Raw genomic sequence first — 22,380 nt, 5'->3', positions numbered from 1 at the left:
ACATACAAAACGGTGGAACGGTTCAAGTGATATGGACATGGAAGTTTTGAAGTGTTTTATTCCAACTTGCAACGTTGACCAACAAAAAAACTTTTGTGAACCATATATTTTTTTTATACAGGACTAACTCGATTTGTCATTTAGGATTTTTGTGGCACTTTTGAGTTCATTTTGTCTCCTGTGCTTATTGGGGAGATGTTAATCATCACACTACAGAAAATCTTGAAGGCGGTGTCCGTATCTTAAATATTCAACTTGCTGACGCCATCTTCTGGCTGAAATCGTGATTGCAGCCTCTGTCAAGATTCTTGTATGGTGCATGTCTCTTCGATGCACTAGAATAAACAATCTTTTTGGGGGGTTGAGTTGGCATTTGAGCTGTACTTGAAACAGTCCTTTTCCTACTTTCACCATTTTCATCGTGATATGAAGATAACCTCGAGCACGTGCGTTATCAGTCTTTCCCCCCTCCCTCTATTGTTAACACATATCTAAGTGAGAATTTTTTTTTATTTTAAACGTTTTTAAAATGCTCACCCCTCCTTTTAAGTTATTATCTTTGCTAAATTAGTTGTAATGCTTGAAATTGTTTCACTAAGATTGTGGAACCTGAACTGTTTTTTTTGCCATTTAATTCCACTTTAAAGAGGGCAAAACGTCTTTCTTTTACATTTCATTTACGTGAGATATCTTATTGTGAATTTGAGAACCGATAAAGACATTTCTAGAGTTGGTGCCAACAATTCTTGCCCGGGTTTTGTCGTTCCAATATGAATGAGAGAATGAAAAATTGTCTTTTTAAAAATCACCGGGCAATTAAAAAAGTTCCCCTCACTATTCCACGAATGTAGTACAGTAATCATTTCACGACGACTGGATTGACTCGCCTTATTTTATTTTTTGCAGCGTCTTCACAATAAAAAGATAAAAAGAGTCTGGGCTTTGTGTGCTGCTTTGCAAGACATCACAGTCACTCTTAGTCACAAAGCATCGATAAGCTTGCTTTTGTAATCGTTTACACGATGAACTTCAATGAATGCTGGGAAATTAGAGGCTTCACATTAGAAACTGATTTCGTACATTTTCTTAATAGAAACGGGTTGCAACCGTTTATGGTTTGAATGTGAAATTGTGCTCCGAAATGAATCGGATCAATAGATGCAGTAGGGCAAAGAGCTTAATTTCGGCTTATTCCCATGACAACGCGTCTTTAAAGCGTGCCGGGATTGGTTGACAGCTTGGAGGCTGCTCTCTGATTGGCTGTCGCCTAACCCTCGGGCAGGTAAGCGAAGAGGGAGCTCGGGGAAGCGCTTTTTATGGGACTCCAAAGCGACTGTATGACCGAGGACGATTTAAAAGGTACATTTTGGAATAGTTATTTACATTTTTACGAGCGTTAAAACTTTGGCTTTTGTTGCAATTTCTTGAAAAAGGACGTGCGTGTGTACCCTACATCCTCCTCTGTGCTCTGCAGTGACTGTAAACAATATTTAGCCAGCCTTTTGTAATGTATAGTAAAAAAAAAATGTCTAAGTTCCGTATTTCTTGAATAGGGGTTTGAATTAATCAGCCTATTTTTAATCATATTTTGGACAAACACACTCAGTAGATCTGAGTGCAAACATTAACTATATGTTATTCAAAATGTATTAAGATATTACTTTTGTTGTTTTTAAGTTTGACTCAAAGTAACTGTAGAGATTCTTATTTTTTTGTTTAGGTAATACAGTAGATAGTAAGCAAACATGCATACTTACATCATAAAGTAACTGAACATTTTAAACAAATGTATAAACTCTATTCATTAGTGAAATCTTAATTATAAATTAGTTCAAGGTCAATACACAAAGGCTTCTAATATTTGAACATTTGTACGTTTTAAAACGGGTGTTAAAGGCAAATGGATGAGAAGCCCGAATTAAAAATTTAAGAAGCTGAGGGTCGGCCTAACTAATAAAGCCTTATAATTACGTAAATTAGTCCAATATGATCAAGGACATGAAGTAAATATTTCTTAAATTTTCAACAGTTACACCAGAAACATTCCCATGATATGAAAATCCCCATCACATGAACATTTAAAAAAAACGAACCCGGTATTCAGGAACCATAAGTGGCATACAGAATCGGTTCTAGAAACATTTGGCTAAATTTACTTAAAAGGAAGAAAATATCGGAATATTCTATCATTCACTCAACCAGAATATTTTTTAATGTAATTGGATTGATATACACAAGCATGTCCTGAGGTCATGGGTTCAAATCCAGCTACCAACCCTGTGCGGAGTTTGCATGTTCTCCACGTGCTTGCGTGGGTTTCCTCCAGGCACTCCAGTTTTTCTCCCACTTTTCAAAGACAAAAAACGTCAGATTAGCCAGTCCAAATTGTCCCTAGATGTGAATGAGAGAGTTAGTTCTCTGTCTCTGTGTGCCCTGCAACTGGCTGGCAACCAGTTCAGGGTGTCCCCTGCCCATTGCCCGAAGATAGATGGGATGGGCTCCTGCAACCCCGCGACCCTACTGAGGATAAGCAGTGCAGATAACGGAAGGAAAAACTGCAAATATCTATCGGCCGAAAACATCTCAGGAAAAGTAACGTAAAGTGAAACAAATTACAAAGCCAAGCTTATTTGCTTACGGTCTGCAACACATTTTATCTCGACAGGCAGCGGTCAATAAGAGTTAACAATGAAGAGCACTATTCACCATTTAGCAAGTGGAAAAGAGCTGCATTTTGCCTGTAACTGCATATACTGTAATGAACCAATAATATAATATGCAGTGCGGTGTAGGTGGGTGCTGCGGTGTGTGTTGTAATCTAGGTCACTTTGCTAGCTAGGATGCTTTATCAGAAACATAACATGCTAAAAAGCACAGTCCAGACCCAGCGGCCTACAAAGCAGCGAAGCAGAGTGGCAAGAGAGCAGTGTGCCGGAGGAGGAAGCGAGGTTGTCGGGCCGGGCTAACCGCTAGGCTAAAGGCTAAACCCTTCAAAACGCCTCTCCCATCCATTTTCCTCTCCAACGTTCGCTCTCTGGACAATAAACTGGACCATTTAACAACTGGAAGTGGCATCGAACTGCGAGATGACGAACTGCTGCGCTAAAATTCTGACGAAGACATGGTTAATCTTATCTATCCCGGCTGACGCTCAAGGAAACTGTGCGGGTCAGAGGTATCGACAATTCGTTCTGTATTAGGGTGGTCCTTAATGGGGGTCGAAATTTTTTTTTTTGAAATATTGGGCTCTGACCCCCCGCATATGTTCTTATATCGATAAAAACACACTGTGTGCAATTTTGAACAATTTGGATAATATTTAGAGGTAGCTCAACGACTTTGAAATTTCCCAAAATGGTAAAATTTTGGCAATTTTCGAGAAAAAACGGAAATCTTAACCCTATGTGTACGGCGTTTTAGAACATCCAATTTCAGTCCATTGCTTATAATTGTAACACAAGAAAAGTTACAAGTAACTTTGTACACTAGGTCTGATATAATGTGCGAAAAATCCTTATTTTTCATACCAAAATTTCAGAGGCCTTGAGCGACCTCTAAATATCCTTTGATTTTGATGAAACTTTGCCTAATTACGTTTTGTATATATTGGAACATATTCAAGGGGTCAGAGCATGAAATTTTAAAAGTCGAAAAATAAGGACCACCCTATTCTGTATACATGTGTACACGAATGACAATAAAGTGAATCTGAGTAATTCAAAACCTAGGTGGTACCTTGCCCTAAATTGGGCAGTCACACTGTATTGCAGAATCTGAAAGTCACTATAGCAGAGATGGGAATTCTGGCTCTTTTTGGCGGACAGGCCCTTTTCACTTGGCTCACTAAAAAGCGCCTGCTCTTTTAGCTTCCAAATAGCTCTTCAGATTTTCGATGATGCTTTAACCCCTTAACGTTCCTGGAAAATACGCCTCAAATAATCCCACCCAAGACGTGCCGAAAGTAAATTGAATGCTGTTCATGAACCTTTTGGTGAATATGGAAAGTTTTGATTTATTTTGAAAGGTAACACACTGATGTTTTGTCCCAAACTGACATTATCACTGCAAGGGATACTAACATTGAGTAATCTGAGTTTTTATTAAGTTCTTATTTTTGCAATCAAATGCCTGCAAGCGGGAAAACAGTTGAGGAAATAGCTTGGAGCCAACCTGGTGCCTTGTCAAATTTGATCACAAATTTAAAAAAACTAAACAGATTTTTCAAAGAGTAGGTTTAAGCGTTTCCATAAGTGGTCATTTGGAGATGACCAGTTTACAACACTAAAACCTTTACCAATGTGTATTTTTGTTTAGACATTTTGAAAGAGTTGTAAATGTTTGCCTTCTCTTTCCAAAAGTCGATCAATGATTGGGCACACTTGCACATAATAATGGTGTGTCCAAATGGATCCTGAGTTGGATTTGCACATGAAAACATTTTATACATTTAAGTTGGAAATTTCATTGGCCGACCAATGTGTCAATCATCATAATTTCTTCCAGTTACTACTGGCTGAAGATATTCGGAACTACAGGGGGGGCTCTCAGCTTTATGAAACACGCCCTCATAGGCCAATTCTGGGCTGTGGACTGTGGAAAAAAAGGCCGCTATTGGCCGAGAGTGGTGTCAATCAAAAGGTCAGAGATCAACGACCATATTGAGAATACTTTTAAGACTAAGGGGAATTTTAGAACAAAACTAACGGAATACAGCAAGGAACATCCAACGAAGCAGAGATGCTATTAGGCAGATTCTTTTTATCTAGCGGCATTATCGCGCGTTTTGGAGTAAAAATTTTAAACCATTAAGATTCTCTGGATATAACGAAGCCATTTTTTGAGGACATTCAACTAATTAGATGACAGCCAGCGAACGTAATCAGTGAGCTACACAGGCTTTATAGTTTTCGGGTGTCTAGTTTCAGAAGGATAGTGATTTTTTTTTTTTAAAATATTCTGAAGATGGTCTTTCCCGCGTGTAAATGGAGTGCTCAACAAAATGCCGAAAAGGTTGGCGTGTATATCGTTTCAATGCACAATTTTTTCATTATGCTATTCTTACAACTTATGCCAGACTCCAACTTATTTTTCTCTTAATTAAATGTTCATCCTCAAGTGCCATGTCTAATCCTATAGAAAACACTATTCACTCTGTTATCAATGACTGCTCATTTTTTGGGCTATTGTTACAGTGCACTCTTTTTCATTGCAAATTTTATTATGACAGAAAATTACACAATTCAGGCCAGTGTTTGAGCACAGCTTTGGAAACATTTTTGTTTATCCAGACATTGGTTTATCTATTTTTTCTCTTTTCAGTCTTTAATGTGTGTTTATCATGAAGTTCCAATTATATTCTTGTTGCAAACAATGTTCACAACATTGGTATCATAAGAGCAAAGACAATTCTATTCTTTTAATGTATATTACCATTCTTTATTATAGAGTGACAAAATCATTCCGGGGTGCCAAACATTTGAATACAAAATGCCCAGAAATGACATCTGGCCAGGTGGGGCTGGACTGGAGATTATGGCTGGCATGGACAGTGCTGGCAGCAGTGAGAGCATCATCAGCGGACACTCTGCAATGGCAAGTCTTAAATATCTCGTATCTAAAAAGTTTTTCAGTGAAAACAGTTCTTATGGATGGTTGTTGTTTTCTGTTACAGAGCAATGATAACTTGGAGCATTTGTCTGCCGAGGAGAAAGCCTGCCTGATGTTTCTGGAAGAGACGATTGAGGCCTTGGACAACGAGGACGATGGTGGCATGTCAAGCAAAGATGCAGACCACTTACCCGTCCAAGGAAGCTTGGCCTCCCGATTGGCAGACTTGTCAGCGTCCTTTAGCAAAACCAAACAAAATGGTGAGCTAATGACTTTGGCCTCTCATCAAGGAAGCATGATTACATGATTAACAGAGCACTTTTGACTTTGTAGGTCTGCCAGGGGACAATTTCATGGAAACCATCAGGAATAAGGTGGAGAACAAACCTATACAGAACTACCTTGTACCAACCCCTTTTGTTTTGGCGAGCGGCGCTACTTGCTCGGAGCCAAACGCAAAGGTTGGCATTCAGCTCAACAAAAAGAAGTCTTTTTCGTTTGGAAGCAATTCCTGTGACAAGCCTTCTGGTGTTGACGCTTCAACAAAACCCAAAGACAACTTCGGAAAAACGGGTGAACGAGGACCTTTGTCCTATGATGCGCTCGTTTACCTTAGGAGGAGCGCCTCCACTAAGAAAACGCCATTGTGCCCTTCAGTCGATCACACCATAGACTCTGTCAAATGCTCCACAGACTGTCCAAACGCTGGAAATCTGAGAAGGCTTGATAGAGCCATCTCAGACGCCTGCCGGATAAGGACAGGCCTTCCCCCAGTTGCAGAAAAAACAAAAAGCATTCCTTCAAATATTTCATTGAAGATTGAAAAGGCAGCACCCTCTACTTCAAACTCATCGTACAATCTCAAGAACGCAACAGATCCCAAAGTAGTCAGACAGGAAGCTTTGCAGAAGCTCGGTCTACTCAAAGACAGAGAGTCTGAAACTGCTCAAGTGGCCCAACTAGAGCTACCAAAGTCGAATTTCTCGGTTTGTAACAGATTTGCAAAAAGCTCTTCAAATGTCAGCCTAGTGAGGAGCCCCTCTTTTTGCCATGCTTCAGGGCCCCCTGGACCAAGGAGCAAGGGGCTGCAGAGCAGTGTGAGTTTTCACCACGGCTACAGGTACGACCAACAGATAACATCGCTCTCTAATCCAGCCCAACCCAACATGGTCCATGTCGACTGCAAAAAAGAGATGAATCGTCCTGAAGTGCCTCTCAAAACAGTCCATGAGGATCGTCCCGTCACCCCAAAAGCCTCAAACTCGGTGGCCTACACGGTGATGATGGTGCGTGGGATGGGTGCTGACAGAAAAGAGGCCCTCAGGAAGTTGGGACTGCTTAGAGACGCCTCGCAAAATTGAGAGATGTGGTTGCCAACTTCCTGCGGTGAAGGGATTAAGGAGCCACTTGGCACTCTTCTCAGGACAAAGAGGGACAGGATTTTAAAGGAGCAGAGCTATTCCTCAATGTTTTTTATGCAGTTTTTCCAACCAATTGTGACTGATTACTTCCCGGGTTTGGGCAATAGTTTACAAGGCTTTTAATTTGCTTTGACATATTCAGGATCCATGTTTGTGCCTCAAGTCGGACATCAGATTAAGTCAGGATAACCGGTTGTGAATTTAGGACTTGATTTTACAACATTCCATTACTGCCAGACTACTTAAAACTTGTACACTGCCAGTTATAGACCAAACATGTTGGCAACATTAGCGATTTCTAATTAATTCTTTAAAAAAAAAAAAACAAAAAAAAACACTAAATGTGCTCCGTTTGTAGGTAAAGATTTCAGAAGTGAAAATAGAGATTCTTCTTTCCCCAGAAAAAAACATGAATACCGTACATCTTTGTCACTGTACATCGGGGTCTGCAAAAAATGTTATTGGCATTTTATGGTAATGATGATAAAAGCGTCTTAAATCTTGAATATTTTAAATAGAGCTTTATCTTCTATTGCAGCCAGTGGCACTTAATGTTGAAAACTTAAAGGGACATTGTGTAATATTGGACCACTGTCGCAGTATCGTATTGTGCAACCGAAAACAAATGCCAAAACTCACAAGGAAGAATAAAAACTATTTGACTCAAAGCAACCAAACTGCACCATTTTGACTTCTCTTTTTTTTTTTGCCTAGATTTTCACAAGGTTTTTGAATTTTCTGTAGCAGCAAGATGGCAAACAATAATGCCAGGTACATTTAGGTGAGCCTCAGGTTTGCTGATCTATCATTTCAATATTTCTTTTAAAGGGACAGCCTCTTTAGATGCCACATAATTGTGTAGGTCAGCCGAAAACAAGTGCTGCAACGCACAAGGAAGATAACAAAGACTGGAGAGTCAGAGTGAACAAACTGCACCACGTTTCTTCCATTTTCTTGCCCAGCCTTTTGTGAAGAAAAAGGGACTTTTTTTTTTTTTTAAATTAACACATGTTTTTGTTTACCACTAAGAAATGAAATGAAAAATGGCATTTTCATTTATATAGCGCTTTTCAAGTCAAGACTTCCCAAAGCGCTTTACAGTGTGCTTCACATTTCCCAATAGCGGCCGTGAAGCCATGTAATCCGCTAACCTGCTTATTGACGGTATTCAGTGTCTTACCCTAGGACACATCGACATGTAACACAGAGGTGCCGGAAATCGAACCTGCGATCTCTTGATCCCAAGACGAGCTCTCTACCTCCTGAGCCACTGCCGCCCCGCAGTCAATAATACACATGGTCCCTTTAAAAGTAGTCATGTCCTTTTCTACCTCATGTTTTTTCCCCCACACAAAAAGGAAATATAACCAAGTTTGACTGCAGATGCTTGTAGCCTTGACTGAGGATTGTGTGACCCGTAATCCAGCTACTACTCGTCTTACTCGGGAGGCTTGTTTTCGGTTCCGTGATTAGATTAGCTTTTGAGCGTGGCACAACTGTTAGTAAACGCCACTTTCTCTGTGTCCGCTGAATCCCCTCTTGCGTGTTTGACTTTTAATTCCTCCCTTGAGCGTTACGCAAAGTCGCCGTAGCCTCAGAGGTCGATCGTTGCCTCTTGTGGCAGACGTTATCACTTGAGCAGCGGGTCTGGAAAAAGGGGGTGCAGTCTTGGACTTATGTTTCTGCAACAGATGGCGGATGGGGGTGTCAAATTCTGAAACTTAACACGTCTTACTGTCAACTCATATTCTGCAACAGAGGGTGAGATTGGCCGAACTTGCGTAACATGACACAGACAAAAAGAAAAAAAAAACAGGAAGCAGTTTGGTGAGGGCCCAAAGGATTACTGGAAACATGACCGTGGACACATCATCCAGGCACCACTTCCTGTGATATGTCTTGGGCAAGTACAGCCTGGAAACATATATATTATATATTTAAATTCATTTTACAGTCTTGTGTGATTGTTTAGGCCGGTGATGGCTCTTGGGCAGTTCTTTATTTTTGGGTCTACACTTCATACTGCATTGAAGCTAAATGTAAACAACACTACCACTACCCCCTAGTCTAGTGGTGGTGCCATTGCACTTTAGTCTGGGAAAGTAAAAATAATCCCCAAAGATAAACGCACCAACACTCCCCTTGATGTAGCCTTATAACCCACCAAGGGGCCCGCCTCACTATTAGAACGACTGCTCTTGGGGAAGAGACTTCAATTGTTGGGACAGTGAGCTGGTTCTAAGGACCATTGTTTACAACACAGACAAAAGAAAATGAGCATCTCATCATTCATCAAAATACTGTACATTTAATTGAGGTATCAGCATTATATCATATATATATATATATATATATATATATATATATATGAACAAAAACATTTATCATTAGTGTAGTATGTGCAGTATTAAATGACAAATGGTAAATTCAAAGGTTTTGTCTAAAAAATTGTAGTTGATCTAATAGTTGACAGTTGGGCTTGTACAATTAGACTTGCTTCAATTATTGGTCGGATTTGTTTTTTTTCTGTTTGGTCTTACTACTGGATGCCTGGGACGTCAGGGATTCCAGACGGTATGGACGAGGCATTGCAGAGTCCAGGCTAAGATGCGGTGGTCCGATGGAGAGGGAGGGGGCATGGGTGGCTGTGACAAAAGCTTCAAGTTAATGAATAGGCATCACCCCAATGATTGTAGATCACAAATTCACCTATTTGCATTTTACAAGCAATGTCAATGTGGGGAGCTGCATTAATTAAAAAAGTCTAGAAGTCCCTTTTCATAATTGTAGTGCTGTAACAGTCTCAGTTTTGCCCGTCATTTGTGTAGCGCTTAATTCCAGAAGAGCCAATATGCGCCACAATCCCACAGTTTATACATGGTAACAACAGGCCCTGATCTCAAACAGGAGTTGAAACAACCAGTAATAACTACGCTTCGAAGAAACTATGGAATTTTAACTTTTTTTACTTGCACCGCCATCTCCTGGCTTGTGTCATCATTGCAACCTTTGTCAGCTCGTTCATAGTGAGTGCAAGTCGTGGATTTATTAGACATGCTTGAATAAACTTATTTTTTCATATTTGTTGGGGTTTAGGTTGTAATTTGGACTGCACTTGAAGCTAGCCCTTTTCTTACTTTCACCATTTTTATGCTATACTAACAAATATAAATGAAATAGACCGGGACAAATATGACGTCAATCTCTAGCACTGAACAATACTGAACAGTTAATGGCATGCTTAAAATTGGGCAATGTCCAAAGGCACACTAGACAAGGTCTCACAGCCAATGGTTGAAAAACACTCATCTAAAAAGTGTAAAGCTTTAGTGCTAATACTAGCAGATATATGTTCCTAAATTAAGACCAAACCTTACCCTGGTTTTATTGTTCGTAACAAAACACCTGAAAAATAAACTCTTAAAATGTTTTGTAGTTTGTCATTTACAATTATTATGGGCTGCTTAAAAAAACTTAGCATCGGCAATATATATGTCAATTCATTGCCTGAAAATTTAAAATAAATTTGATTTCATTAAATCAGGAGTTGCTCATTAACTAATACACAGCCAAAAATTAAGGTTGGCAGAGTTGATTTGTCATAAATGCTTTCTTATGCAAAGCTGGGCTTGGAATTTGATAATCCAATCCAAACCACGATGCCATAAAAAAATAAAATAAAATAAAAAAACTCACCGCTGGCTAGCAGTTGGTTGGCCCTTTTGCATCTGAAGTAAGAGTTGGCAAGGTTTTCACTGTCACTGCGGTCCAAGAGCTCTTTGTAGCAGTCCTTCTCAACCTGCAAGGGAACGAAGTACACTTGATGGCCACTGAGGAGCATCGTCTAAATCTCATGGTGATGGCATCACTCACACTAAACGTTAGAGGATCGTCAGCTGGACTTTTGGCCGAGGCAAGTTTTGTGGGCACAGCTGAGAATGAACGACACAATATGAGGTTAATCACAAAGTGTCGTCCATGATGAGGAAAACATTGCACAGAACATTGTTGGGACTATCTTGTTCAAAGGAACAGAATTACTTTTCTTGGTAACGAGTAGTGTAACGCGCTATTAATACAATTATAATTAAATGTACTGTATTTTGATGGACGAGATGCTCATTTTCTTTTGTCTGTGTTGTAAACAATGGTCCTTAGAACCAGCTCACTGTCCCAAGGTTTGAGGTTTATCCTCAAGAGCAGTCGTTCTCAAATAGTGGGGCGCAAGGCTCCATCAAGGGGAGTGTGAGCACGTTTATCTTCTGGATTTTTAACTTTCCCAGACTAACTGAGGTTACAACATGGTGCATCACTATGCCACTTATTGAAAGCAGATAATGTATTAGAAATTCCAGTAATCGCTAACTGATCATCCTTCACTCATGGCGTAACTTGGCTGCACCGGCGTGGCTTGGGGACTGCCCACCCTGTCCCCTAAAGCCGCGCTCCCAGTTTTCTTAGGCTCCGGCCAATTTTACGACAAGACGTTCCATACTTTTGTTAGTTTACTTGTTATAAAGTCAAAGACAGGGAAAATTAAGACATTAGTGATTTAAATCTAAGACTTGTAAACAAACTTAAGACCTTTACCAGGCCTAAGTTTGCGGTTATCAAATTTAAGTGTTATAACGCAAGCTCTCAAGATTGCACAGGCCAAGAAATATGAAGGCTTCACCACTTAAAGTGGTTTTAGGAGGTCAGATTTAATGCAAGTATATACCGTAATTTGTAACTAGATAAAGTGATACGTACATCTACACAAGCTTAATTAGTTCCAGGATCATGCTCGTAAATCGAATTGCTTGTGTAATGAAGTACTCAAAATGTATCTGGCCTGTTACAGACTTTCTAAAATGATCAAAGTGAACCCTAACAAATATAAAAACAAATCATCCTGATCACTAAAAACAGAAATATCAATTAAACAAAAAAATACAGTGACAAGATGAATGATATTGACAAAATAAAATTTTAGTTTATTATGAGGGGGTCTCCATGTGGGTGTTTGCGTAGTGAGCAGTTGCAGGAGTAGATGTGATGGCGCATGGTTTTTGATAATACGTAAGCACTCACTGTAAACTTAAAATAAGTTACTCTAACTTTGAATGACCTTGAACACACAAGTTTATATTATTTTACAGCACAATACACACATATATATATATATATATATATATATATATATATATATATATATATTTTACCTATTTCAGTTTTAATTCTTCACTTTCATTTGCCCTTTTGGCTGGATTTGCAATGCTATCACTTTCTACAGGTCTTTTGAAAAAAGAAAAAAAATATCCAAGGAGATTTGTCTCCATCTCCCTTTTAAAATGTTATGGAAGTGCGTAATGCAAGTATCATTAAAGAGAGCCGTCACATGACCAGTTGCGACTTTTCTGGATGTTTTTTTCCTTTTAACAAAAGCAGCAACGTTTTCCCACTGCAGCTCCTCTCCAATCTCCTTTGTAGACACCAACTTCTGGTTTGTCCTCTCTGGTTTTTTTTTTTGGCAACAGAAATATAAGTTCCCACAGAAATTATTGCAGCGAGACACTGCGTACATTTTGCGCTTTGGAATTGGCACTCGCTGCTTCTCAATTGTAATCCTTCGCTTGGCCAATCACATGAACATAGCTCTCGTGAGTTTCTGTTTCAAGGTTCGTTTCAATTTTCATCATTCTCCTTTTTTTCCTCGAACACCTTATAGTTTATCATCTCGTAACTCATGGCTAAGTTAACAAAAAGGAGATACTTCAAATGTTGTTTAAGAGATGCAAACAAAACGAACTTGCTGCGGAATACAGATACTCTACAGGTATATCCAAGGAGCAGAATCTGGTGCCTGATGGTGGGAAGCGCATGCGCAAACTGAACCGAGGTGCTGGTGGTGAGCGGTCACAAGCAGTGAATGGTCTCTAGTGCTAGCCTCTGGGACTACTCGTGAACTAAATTTTCCTTCATAGAGCGGGCAAGATTTTTGTTTAAAAACACTTGCGAATAGAAATTCTCATGTGTAGAAGTCCTCGTACAAAAAGGTAACACTTCAGTTACTTTCAGAGTAACACACTGCTTTTGGGGTATTGGTAATCCGGGGGGAACGAAATTACTTTTTAAACAAAATAACTAGTAACTGTTTTTCAGAAAGGCGCCTAACACTGGTCAGAATGGACAGACATCTAGGTGATCCCACCAGAAGGCAGCTTTGTTCTCTCTACTGTGACATCGGGAATCCTCCACGTGGCGCTGTCGTCGTCCCACGCAGCTTCTCGCTTCAGGCGCTCCAAGCTGCTGTAGTTGCAGTCTCTGCGAACCAGTGGCGCCATGCGCTCCAGCAGGCCGTGGAGGAGCTGGCCCTCTCGCTCCAGCCGCCGAATGGTTGCCAAGTAGTCGTTACGCTCCTCCTCAAACTCCGACTGCAGGTCACGAATCTCCAGTTTGGCCGCTTTCAGCTGACCAGGAAAGAGGATCGTGTTTAAGAACATCAACGCAAGCTAAATTGTGAGGACATGGCTCATTGGCAAAATGCATCAAAAATGCTGCTTTAAAGCACATACTGTATGTCAAAGTCAAGGCCCCCAGGTTATATGTGAACAGCAAAAAGGTTTTCGTAGTCCCCTGAGTTGATTATATTTAATTGTTTTAACATACACCAGTAATTACTTTTCCTTGTGGAAAATGTTTAGATCTAAATGTTTGCACCTTATTGGATTTCAAGCCAATAACTTTTTTTGGACTATGAGGTGCACCCAGACCCTCCAAATTATTTGTGCAATAATTGAATAGCCCATAAAATCTTTTTACTAACCGCAACTGCATAACAATGGTGACAACGGGGATCGAACCGGAGAGATATGGTAAGAGCCTAAACGCTGGTCCGCTGGGGACATGGATGGTTATTTACAATTGCATAACATTCAATGCAAGGGAAATTGAACCTGCATTGCGTCGGAGAGAGTGCCGGATCCTATCCACTAGACCACTGGGTATACAACAGACCCATAAAAAGGCAATAGGTCTTGTCTTATTAAAAATGAGAAACCAGACAATGATTAAAATCGGTTGGGTTTCTTTTTTCACAGCTCAAAACTAGGCATTACAAGTGACAAACGTTTTGAATATGTAGAGCAATGTTTTTTTTTTTTTATAAATTTCAAGACAACCAAATTACTGCTCACAAAGCCTTTCTCTTTAGTTCAGAATCGCCAGGGAGACACTAGGGAGCACCAAAGAGCTGCATGCAACTCCAGAGCCGCTTGTTGCAGACAACCAAAATATTGTATTGTGTATTGGAGTAGTACTATTTTTTTGAATAGTTATTCTACATATGGTGAATTACTATTTTATTTTCCCAGTAAAAAAAAGTCATCTGCTTATTCATACATTTTACCTTAATGTTCTGGTAAACTGCTGCTTAAAATTATCAAAACTGATCTCATATGTTGTATGTCGAGTCTTTTTTTTTCTCACTGCAAGTATGTTAATCTGATTTTCTGAATAATAAATCTTAAAAAAGAAGAAATAATTTTTTTAAGGCAATTATCCTTTAAAATTGAATTATTTTTAAGCGTTAATATTCTAACTGCATTTTTTTTTTGCCGTGTCCAGCTGAATGTTTTGCCTGTTTTGCACTGACCTTCCCCTGGACCTTGAGCAGAATTTGTCCTTTGGTGTGGACCTCCTTCTGAATGGAGTCGTAGACGCTGAACAGCACGTGGTCGCTCTCCTCGCTGTTGTCTGACAAGGCTTTGATGAGCTGAGCTTTTCTCTGATCAGCCACTTTTTTCCTCTCCCGTTGCCTTTGCTGGAATTCCTTGTTGCGGGCCTGCTCACCGCCGACAACCTCTTGCTCAAGCCTGCGCAGTCTGCGCAAGAGACAAAAGATTCCATTTTGTATTACCGGATTTTCTGGATTATAACAAGAATCTAAAAACCCCAAATTGGCCAGAAATTAGAAAGTGCACCTTATAATCCGGTGCGCCTCATTTACAGGAAAATACGGCGGAAAAAAATAGAAATACATAGTAGCAATTAAGTTATACTGCATACTGTAACTGTTCTGCCTTTGCGAAACATTTAGAGTGGTTTTTGACTGCCCTGTTGTGGATAACATGTTAATTGATCGTTGGTAAAAGGAAACATAAGCTAAACGCAATACATTGACAGCAGCTCAGACGCCAACTTTCGGACGCTCATTGCCAGTCCTCTTATGTAGTTGCTGTAGACAAGAATTGTCTGTAAGCATGAAATGTATGATGATTACTAAAATGAAAATTATTGTTTATGGTCGCGTTTAGTATTCAATTAAGTACTTTTATTTGAATTACTGTTGACATGTCTTACAATGCATCTGTATATTCAGCAAGCAAACCGGACTTAGTTGTACTATGTTTTTAGTTTTACAGCGACTTTATAAGGTTAACGGTTGAGGCCATTGTCCGAATAAACAGCAGCACAAGCAGTTTGTTTATTCAGGATGTCGTTCACAAGCTGTCTAGCTAGCAAAAAAGGGAATACCTGGGAGTGAGGATAGCATAGTAACCACTTATGAAAGAATATGATCATTGTTTATTGATGAAACCAGATGTCATGCCATGGTTTTAATTCCATGCACGTTATAGTCCAGTCCGCCTTGTATTTAAAAAATATACCACCAAGGACTTTTTGAGGAGTGCGCCTTATAACGCGGGAAATACAGTCATTTGGCGATGTCCCAATAGGATCAACATGTCAGACGTTTCCTATCAATTTGAACTGGCATTAATGGTGCAGATGAAAAGACATGACAGCGGCCCACAACCAACCTTTGCAGGGCTTCTTTTTGCTCGACTGCTGTGCTGACACTGTGCAACTCTTCTGGTACTTCATTTGAACATGTATTGATCTCTGCAGGAGAATGTAGCACTGGGGACTGACCAAGCTACACAAAAAATGCAAGTATGATCATTTTCATGGTAGGTTTTGTATTAAATATTTTATTATAGGGCATCGTGTGAACCTGATTTGTGTGACTGGGGGAGGCGTGGCTATTGCCCTCTGATGTCACATTGCTGGAACTTGCTTGTGTAGGAGACAAAGAAAAGAAACTTCTTGGTTTTGCCTTTTGGAAGTCCACTGGTTCTGTCAATTCAGCTTTAGAGGATATATTGAAATCATTCACATTCACAGATGCTAAGAAAATGTAGGACATGTTCTGTGTATATAAAACCCTAATACCCATTATTTCAAGAAAAATGAAAGCTTTTTGGGGGGGTTAAAGGGGCACACAAATATGTGACCACTACCTGTCGCTGTATTGTAATGTAACCAAAACAGTGCTAGAAGGCATGGAAAATAACTATAGACACTCAAGGTGACCAAACCACATAATTTTTCATCCAATTTTCTTGCCTAGCCTTTTACAATATTAGTTTTTTGGAGTACCCTTAGCAGCAAGATGGTAGACAATGATGACAGTCCCTCACGTGAGCCTTATAATATGTAAAATAAATGCACGTTTTTAGAAAATGCATGTTTATATGAGTTCATGTATTATTCAAATCAATATCATTTTGTTTTTAATAAATTAAGGGTTTTTTTCACATGCAAGCACTAAATATACGCAATGTCCCTTTAAGTAACTGATCTGAATGATATGTTGTTTATTATTCTTAGTTGGGCTTTTATTTAGCATGTTATCCCTGCCATGAGAAAACCGCTCATATTTTGTAAATCTTTTTAATTTTTTTACCTCTATGGAATTGTCTCCTTTTTAAAAAAAAAAAATTGAATGACGAGTTTTGCGGTTGTTTTGAATAAAATTAATCTTGTGCAACATGAGCCAATTTAAATTGAACATTCCATACAGGCAAAAAGTTTTTAAAAAAATTACAAAAATTGAAATATGTTATTTTTTCAGGAACATATTATGAATATCTATGTATAATGATCTGGAATTAAAAACTGTAAAACATTTTGATGCACAAAAAAAGAAGAAAAAAGAAAATTAAAAAACAGATCTTAATTGAAATTGCAATCACAAAATTCCAACTCCTGGGAGAAAGCAAATACCATAAAATTCGGATTATTGGGCGAATCTGATTATAAGTCGCGCACGACACATTTTTTAAGAAAAAAACATGCTGTACATACATAAACCGCACCTGAGTATATACCGCATGTGCCCAAATAGAAACATGAGATATTTAAAACGAGAGCCGGTACGTAGAAAGAGTTTTAACAATATACATGTATAGTACCTTTAACCCTTTACTGTTTCAACAGCCCGCCGGTGGGCAGCCAGACTTTTGATAAAACAAATGTGTGTCTGTACGATGTCACCAGTCACAGAAATAAGTCATGCCACATATCATTGGAAAGCACAAACACTTCAGGATATACTCAACAGAGAAACACCACGATCAGTCTGGAACAAGATACATACATTTTTAAAGCTGAGGTTACTCACCATTACGTCCTCTGGCTGTCTTCAACTTCTTTAAATGTCCGCAAAAATGTTTTTGTTACATTAAGGACAATCCATATAATCTAACAGTGTAAAATATTTACTCCAAACGACACGATAATGCCTACAGATTAATAGGAATCCGCTTTAAAAATTTCTGCTTTGTTTGACATTGCTTCTTGTAATCCAATCTTTCCTCACATTATTTCCGTTTACAAATAAACAGACTCGAAAAAATTATTCCCGATATGGTAGTTAGCGCTCCACTCACGATTGACACTTTTTCCATGATAAGGGTCTGTTCATGCTAGTTTTATTCATGCACAAAGCACAAAGTTATATTAAACTTGCGTCTTCCTTGACACATATCTTCCACGTGTCTTACTCTTATCTTTACTGCTTGGGCGCCCCTGGCAGCTAATGGAAAAATACATAAATTAGCCCCGTCGTTGCATAAAGTGCCGGGTTGAAAGTTTGGGAAAAACATCTCGGTTTATAGTCCAAATTTTACAATGGATCCCAGCTCACCATTTTCTACGGCACAGCGCCCCCTGCTGGACTTGCCCTTCTCAAGCCCGGAAACTTTTCTGTCATAGGAGGCACGAAGGACGGCAATATCCACTTGCAGTTTGGCCTTGGACTCCCGCTCGGCACTGAAATCGGCTTGCAACCTGGCCAGCTTCTCTTCGTAGTCCTGAAATGCCAGAAGAGTAAATCAGCTCCAGTGGCGGCAGCGGCGTTCAGTGATATGTGAGCGTGGGAATGTTGTGCTTGTCCAATACAGACCTTCTTAATATTTTCCTTTTCGCCATCGGTGGGATGGGGAAGAACCTCTGCTAGGTGCTCAGACACAGCTGCATGATTTCCCCCAAATAAACAACAACGAAGAAACAATATTCAAACTTAAGCACACATTTTAGTTTCCAATTTCGTTTTGAACTACTACACATTTTTTGTTATTCAGTAGAGTAATACTAGTTCAGCAACTGTTCATTCTTTAATTAAAACAACAAAATTAATTTAAAGAAAATAGCTTTTAAAACAATACAACCCCCTTTTGTCCCCGTTAGATTTAAAGCAGGGGTTATCAACATGGCAGAGAGCACAAGGTAGCCCCATTAGAACACCCGAAAAGCCTGCTGACCGGTTCTGGAAAACCAAGCACCTAAGTGATGGGCCATTGAGATTTATAACTGGCATGATATTTTATTTCAATCCTACATCTAATAATTAGAACCCAGTAATATAATAGTAATATAGTAACAACAAAGTAATTAAGATATTTTTAAAATACATATCAAACTGGTAATCCTTCGCGCTAATCATCAATAAAAATGTGGCTCTCGGTATGAAAAAAGATTGGTGACCCGTTAGTTCAAAGAGAATGAATCACTTTTATGACTCACCAAAGCAAAGGACATAATGCCAATTTCAGAACGAAATACGTTTTTTTACCGAAAAACAACAGCAACCAGAACATGAAAGTGCTCTATCTGAGTCAGTTTAGGAGGCTTCTCCTGCTACTGGTAACCATGGAAACCAGTACTATTTGTTTCATGTGGTGAAGCAAACCCCTGTCTCCCAGCCCCCTGGAGTGTTTAAAACCAGATTACCTAATTTTTTTATGTTTAACATGTGTTTTTTATCAATGTATTTGGTGGCACAAGAGCTGTTCTAGTGGCTTTGTCTTGTTGCACCAAAATGAGTAACTGTTGATGCAATTCTTTTGACAGTGTTTTCATATTAAATATTTGAGAGGGTAACTACTCTGTCATTTTGTACTCACCGGTAATGGGAGTAGCAAAGACTGCCTGGCCCGAAAGGAGTGTCCGCAGCTTCTTGATCTCTTCCTGGTATTCTCGCAGAAGTGCGTCCTTGGGGTCTTCATTGACGCGCGGTCGGTTCTGGATGCTCTTAGCCCGGTTGGCGTAGCGCAGCGTACTCAGGCTCTCCTCGTAGTTGCTGTCGGCCGGCGACAGGCAGGCCACCATCAGGGTGCGAGTGTTGCCACCCAGCGAGTCTTGCAGCAACCGGGTCAGTTTGGAGTCACGATAAGGGACGTATTTAGAGCGCCCGTCCACCAGGGCAGAGATAACATTGCCCAGGGCCGAGAGCGAAAGGTTGATTTTGGTAGCCTCCCGCAGGCGCTCACCCGTGGCGCCTGTTTTAGACTGACGCTCACTTCCCGCCAGGTCCACAAGGTTGAGTTTGCCCGACCGAAGGTGATTCTGGCCTGAAGCATCTGTGGAGATGAAACAACCCTGGATAAACTCTTCTTTTTCCCCTTTTCTTGGGGTTTGGGTTGGTATTTAGACTACTTGAGACAGGGCTTTTCTTAATTTAAACCATTTTCTTGCTTTACTGACAAATAGGAATCAAATAAAAAAAACTTTGGGGGATGAGCACGACGTCACTCTCGACCACTCCCCTCAGCCGACATTCCTCGAACCTAAAGGGCTCCTCCCTAAACAGCTCTGTTAAAAGTAAGATGAAAGCAGAGTGGAAAGTAAAGCATAAGCGCTCACTGAACCGAGTTGGGCATTTTTAACACATACTCAAAAGAATAAAATATTTAACTTTCAACTTTTAAACCCTGGAGAACCCACAGGTCATATTTTTACAAAGAAAAGGATTATTGAGTTCTCCAGGGTTGAGGACATCTCAAACAACACAACCCACCTTTAAATAAAGACATGGGAACAGTACTATTATGCATCAATGTTTGCCTGAAGTCAAAATGTTTTTATATAAAAAAAAATGGTTTGTAAAGAAAATTGTTATTCATTAAATAGGACCAATATAGGTCTAAAACATGCAAAAGAGGATTATACGTTCCCACACAGTTAGAGGTAATACAAAGTTTCAACTACTTTAAGAGCTATAATTGAAACAAAGTATTTATTAGTGTGTCTTTCGCTTTCTGTAATGTAAGTGAGGTTAATCAAAATGGGAGATACCGCCAAATACTTTCTAATTTCTTTCTCTTTTCTCTTACCTAATCACTTCTCCTTCCAAACTAATTAACATTCCCCACATTTTCACCCAGAATGGCAACGAAGTGTTCAAAGAATTCCATAGCATAACCTGACCTGTGCGAAACATCTCCAAGTGGATGCTGAAGATGGAATGCGAGCGAGATGAGTTCTTGTTCATCAAGGTGGAGGCAACAGCTCTGTTGCGCCAACCTTTCTCCATCACAGTCTCACATTCAGCCACACTGTGCACCGTGTGCATGGACAGGTCTCTGGCGTATGCCCCATTCTCCGGGTGCTCTTTAAGCTGGCGCCAAGAAAGGAAAAATAACTACCAAATTGATAAAGGAAACCCAAAAACCTAAAGTTGGCCAGAAATTTAAATGTGTGCCTTATAATCCGGTGCGCCTTATATGCGGACGAAATGGGAAATGCATTAACACATTTGTGCAATTATAGATTAGTCGATAAAGTTGATATCATTGTTGTGCAATTGGGATCAGAGATATATTTCAACAGATCAATCAATGCAAAAAGTAAGTTAACTTTTAAAAAGGTTTTGTACAACCCTAGCCCTTATTGTAGTTTTAATTCCATGTGCCTTATAGTCCATTGCGCCTCATATGAAAAAAAAATGTCAAGACTTTTTTGCGGAGTGCACCTTGGAATCAAGTGCGCACTATAGTGCAGAAATGTCAGTCAACAATAATCACCATTTAGCCAACTTCTGCAAATAATGTGACTTGTAACATTGTATGAAAACATTGCCTGTTGTATTGCCCATTCAAGCTTGCTCACACAATGCGAGGCGGTAAGGGTACCTCATGTTTTGAATGGTAAGCGTTTGATATCATTGTGCACTACAATCAGATTTTCCACTGATATACTGCACCTCTAATTTTTGTTTGGGGTCGTTGCCCAGGAGGTCTCTAATTTCTTCGTTGTAAATCTCCAGGTAGGAAGCCCTCACTAGGAACTTAGTATTTTCTGCACACTGGCACATACAAACACAAAAATACACACACGTCAACATTACTTATTCCTGTGCAAGTGAAAAAAATGTATTACTGACACATTTTACCTGAATGCTCTCAAAGATGTGCTCAAAGGCTCTTGGGATGACTCCTCTCTGGGCAGGGGGTTCTGACACCCCCTGCATGGTGAAGGACTTTCCACTCCCCGTTTGACCATAAGCAAATATTGTTCCATTGTACCCCTCTGTAACCCCCTATAAGATAATTATACATTTTATGTCAGAGGGGCCATAAGTTTAGACTTTCTTTCAAGTATCTGTATGAAAATGTAAACTTGGTTTTAAACTACAAATGGCCAGCAGAATCCCATCATCAATATGAGCAATGACATCTCCGTTACGTCAAAGAAACAGAGCTGCAAAGTCTTTTTTAGTGTACATATATTAGTTTTAACTGACATTCAGTGCTTTTAGTGAGTTTGTATTATAAATGTTTTTTCTCCAGTAGAAAGCTCACCTCAACTAATGGATAGGCGCTCTCGTTGTACATCTGCTCCGTGGTTTGATCATCAAAATAAGTCCCGTCGAAGGTAAACTGTTTAGGGGGCTCGTCTGCTAATGTGTTTTTTTTTATAAAACACTGACAGCGCTGAAGGTCCATATTCAGCACAATCTTGGACCCTAAAGCTATCTCCTTGTCATTTAGGGGCCGGCACCTGACCACCACTTTCACGGATTCTGACCCCATCTCAGCCACCTGGAAGAATTTAGATTGTTAGATTAGGCCTCCCGGGTATTAGAAATAAGGCCGAAGCTGAGCCACTGGGTTCCTTCCCATCTAAAAGTACTCTTGCAAACATTATCCAGTCTGGACCAGTTAAACTCTCATGATTGACACATTGGTGAAGCCAAGTCACCCTCCCACCCAAGTGGATGGATGTATGTTTTTTTTTTGTCATGAGC

General features: G+C 39.7%; 2 protein-coding genes across 6 annotated transcripts; one reads left to right on the top strand and one right to left on the bottom strand.

Moving 5' to 3' along the window:
- The first annotated feature begins 1,002 nt into the window (after positions 1-1,002).
- LOC148364732 (uncharacterized) lies at positions 1,003-7,696 on the top strand. 3 transcript variants are annotated; one of them, XM_088338925.1, is made up of 5 exons: positions 1,003-1,359; positions 5,446-5,592; positions 5,672-5,867; positions 5,941-6,593; positions 6,667-6,858. In XM_088338925.1, exons 2-5 carry the CDS (start codon positions 5,488-5,490, stop codon positions 6,706-6,708), a joined length of 996 nt encoding a protein of 331 aa, XP_088195051.1. In that variant the 5' UTR covers positions 1,003-1,359; positions 5,446-5,487; the 3' UTR covers positions 6,709-6,858. The 3 variants fall into 3 exon arrangements, with proteins under 3 accessions (XP_088195051.1, XP_088195048.1, XP_088195049.1); XM_088338922.1 differs by having other exon boundaries at positions 1,006-1,359; positions 5,941-7,696; XM_088338923.1 differs by lacking the exon at positions 1,003-1,359 and adding an exon at positions 2,359-3,175 and having other exon boundaries at positions 5,941-7,696.
- A 1,689-nt stretch (positions 7,697-9,385) lies between these two features.
- On the bottom strand, positions 9,386-22,239 carry kif17 (kinesin family member 17). 3 transcript variants are annotated; one of them, XM_088338910.1, is made up of 14 exons: positions 21,935-22,239; positions 21,526-21,672; positions 21,337-21,438; positions 20,562-20,751; positions 19,259-19,714; positions 18,259-18,326; positions 18,001-18,166; positions 16,027-16,160; positions 15,833-15,948; positions 14,665-14,893; positions 13,222-13,480; positions 10,902-10,960; positions 10,725-10,827; positions 9,386-9,673 (listed from the first exon to the last, which is right to left on the bottom strand). In XM_088338910.1, exons 1-14 carry the CDS (start codon positions 22,163-22,165, stop codon positions 9,531-9,533), a joined length of 2,403 nt encoding a protein of 800 aa, XP_088195036.1. In that variant the 5' UTR covers positions 22,166-22,239; the 3' UTR covers positions 9,386-9,530. The 3 variants fall into 3 exon arrangements, with proteins under 3 accessions (XP_088195036.1, XP_088195037.1, XP_088195038.1); XM_088338911.1 differs by having other exon boundaries at positions 16,027-16,148; XM_088338912.1 differs by having other exon boundaries at positions 16,027-16,088; positions 21,935-22,238.
- Positions 22,240-22,380: the final 141 nt, after the last annotated feature.

This window comes from Urocampus carinirostris, chromosome 6 (assembly GCF_059441175.1).
Source record: "Urocampus carinirostris isolate Australia breed hairy pipefish chromosome 6, RoL_Ucar_1.0, whole genome shotgun sequence".
Taxonomy (NCBI): Eukaryota; Metazoa; Chordata; class Actinopteri; order Syngnathiformes; family Syngnathidae; genus Urocampus; species Urocampus carinirostris.
Note: the sequence above shows the minus strand (reverse complement) of the source record. Positions and strands in the feature narration are given on the sequence as shown.

Excerpts from the sequence above, each read along its gene's own strand:
- LOC148364732 (XM_088338922.1), top strand. The coding sequence starts at position 5,488 with ATGCCCAGAAATGACATCTGGCCAGGTGGGGCTGGACTGGAGATTATG. Across the intron at positions 5,593-5,671 it reads TCAGCGGACACTCTGCAATG|AGCAATGATAACTTGGAGCA; the intron begins GCAAGTCTTAAA and ends TTTCTGTTACAG. Across the intron at positions 5,868-5,940 it reads TAGCAAAACCAAACAAAATG|GTCTGCCAGGGGACAATTTC; the intron begins GTGAGCTAATGA and ends TTGACTTTGTAG.
- kif17 (XM_088338910.1), bottom strand. The coding sequence starts at position 22,165 with ATGGGGTCAGAATCCGTGAAAGTGGTGGTCAGGTGCCGGCCCCTAAAT. Across the intron at positions 21,439-21,525 it reads ACATCTTTGAGAGCATTCAG|TGTGCAGAAAATACTAAGTT; the intron begins GTAAAATGTGTC and ends TGTATGTGCCAG. Across the intron at positions 10,828-10,901 it reads ACGATCCTCTAACGTTTAGT|GTTGAGAAGGACTGCTACAA; the intron begins GTGAGTGATGCC and ends GTTCCCTTGCAG.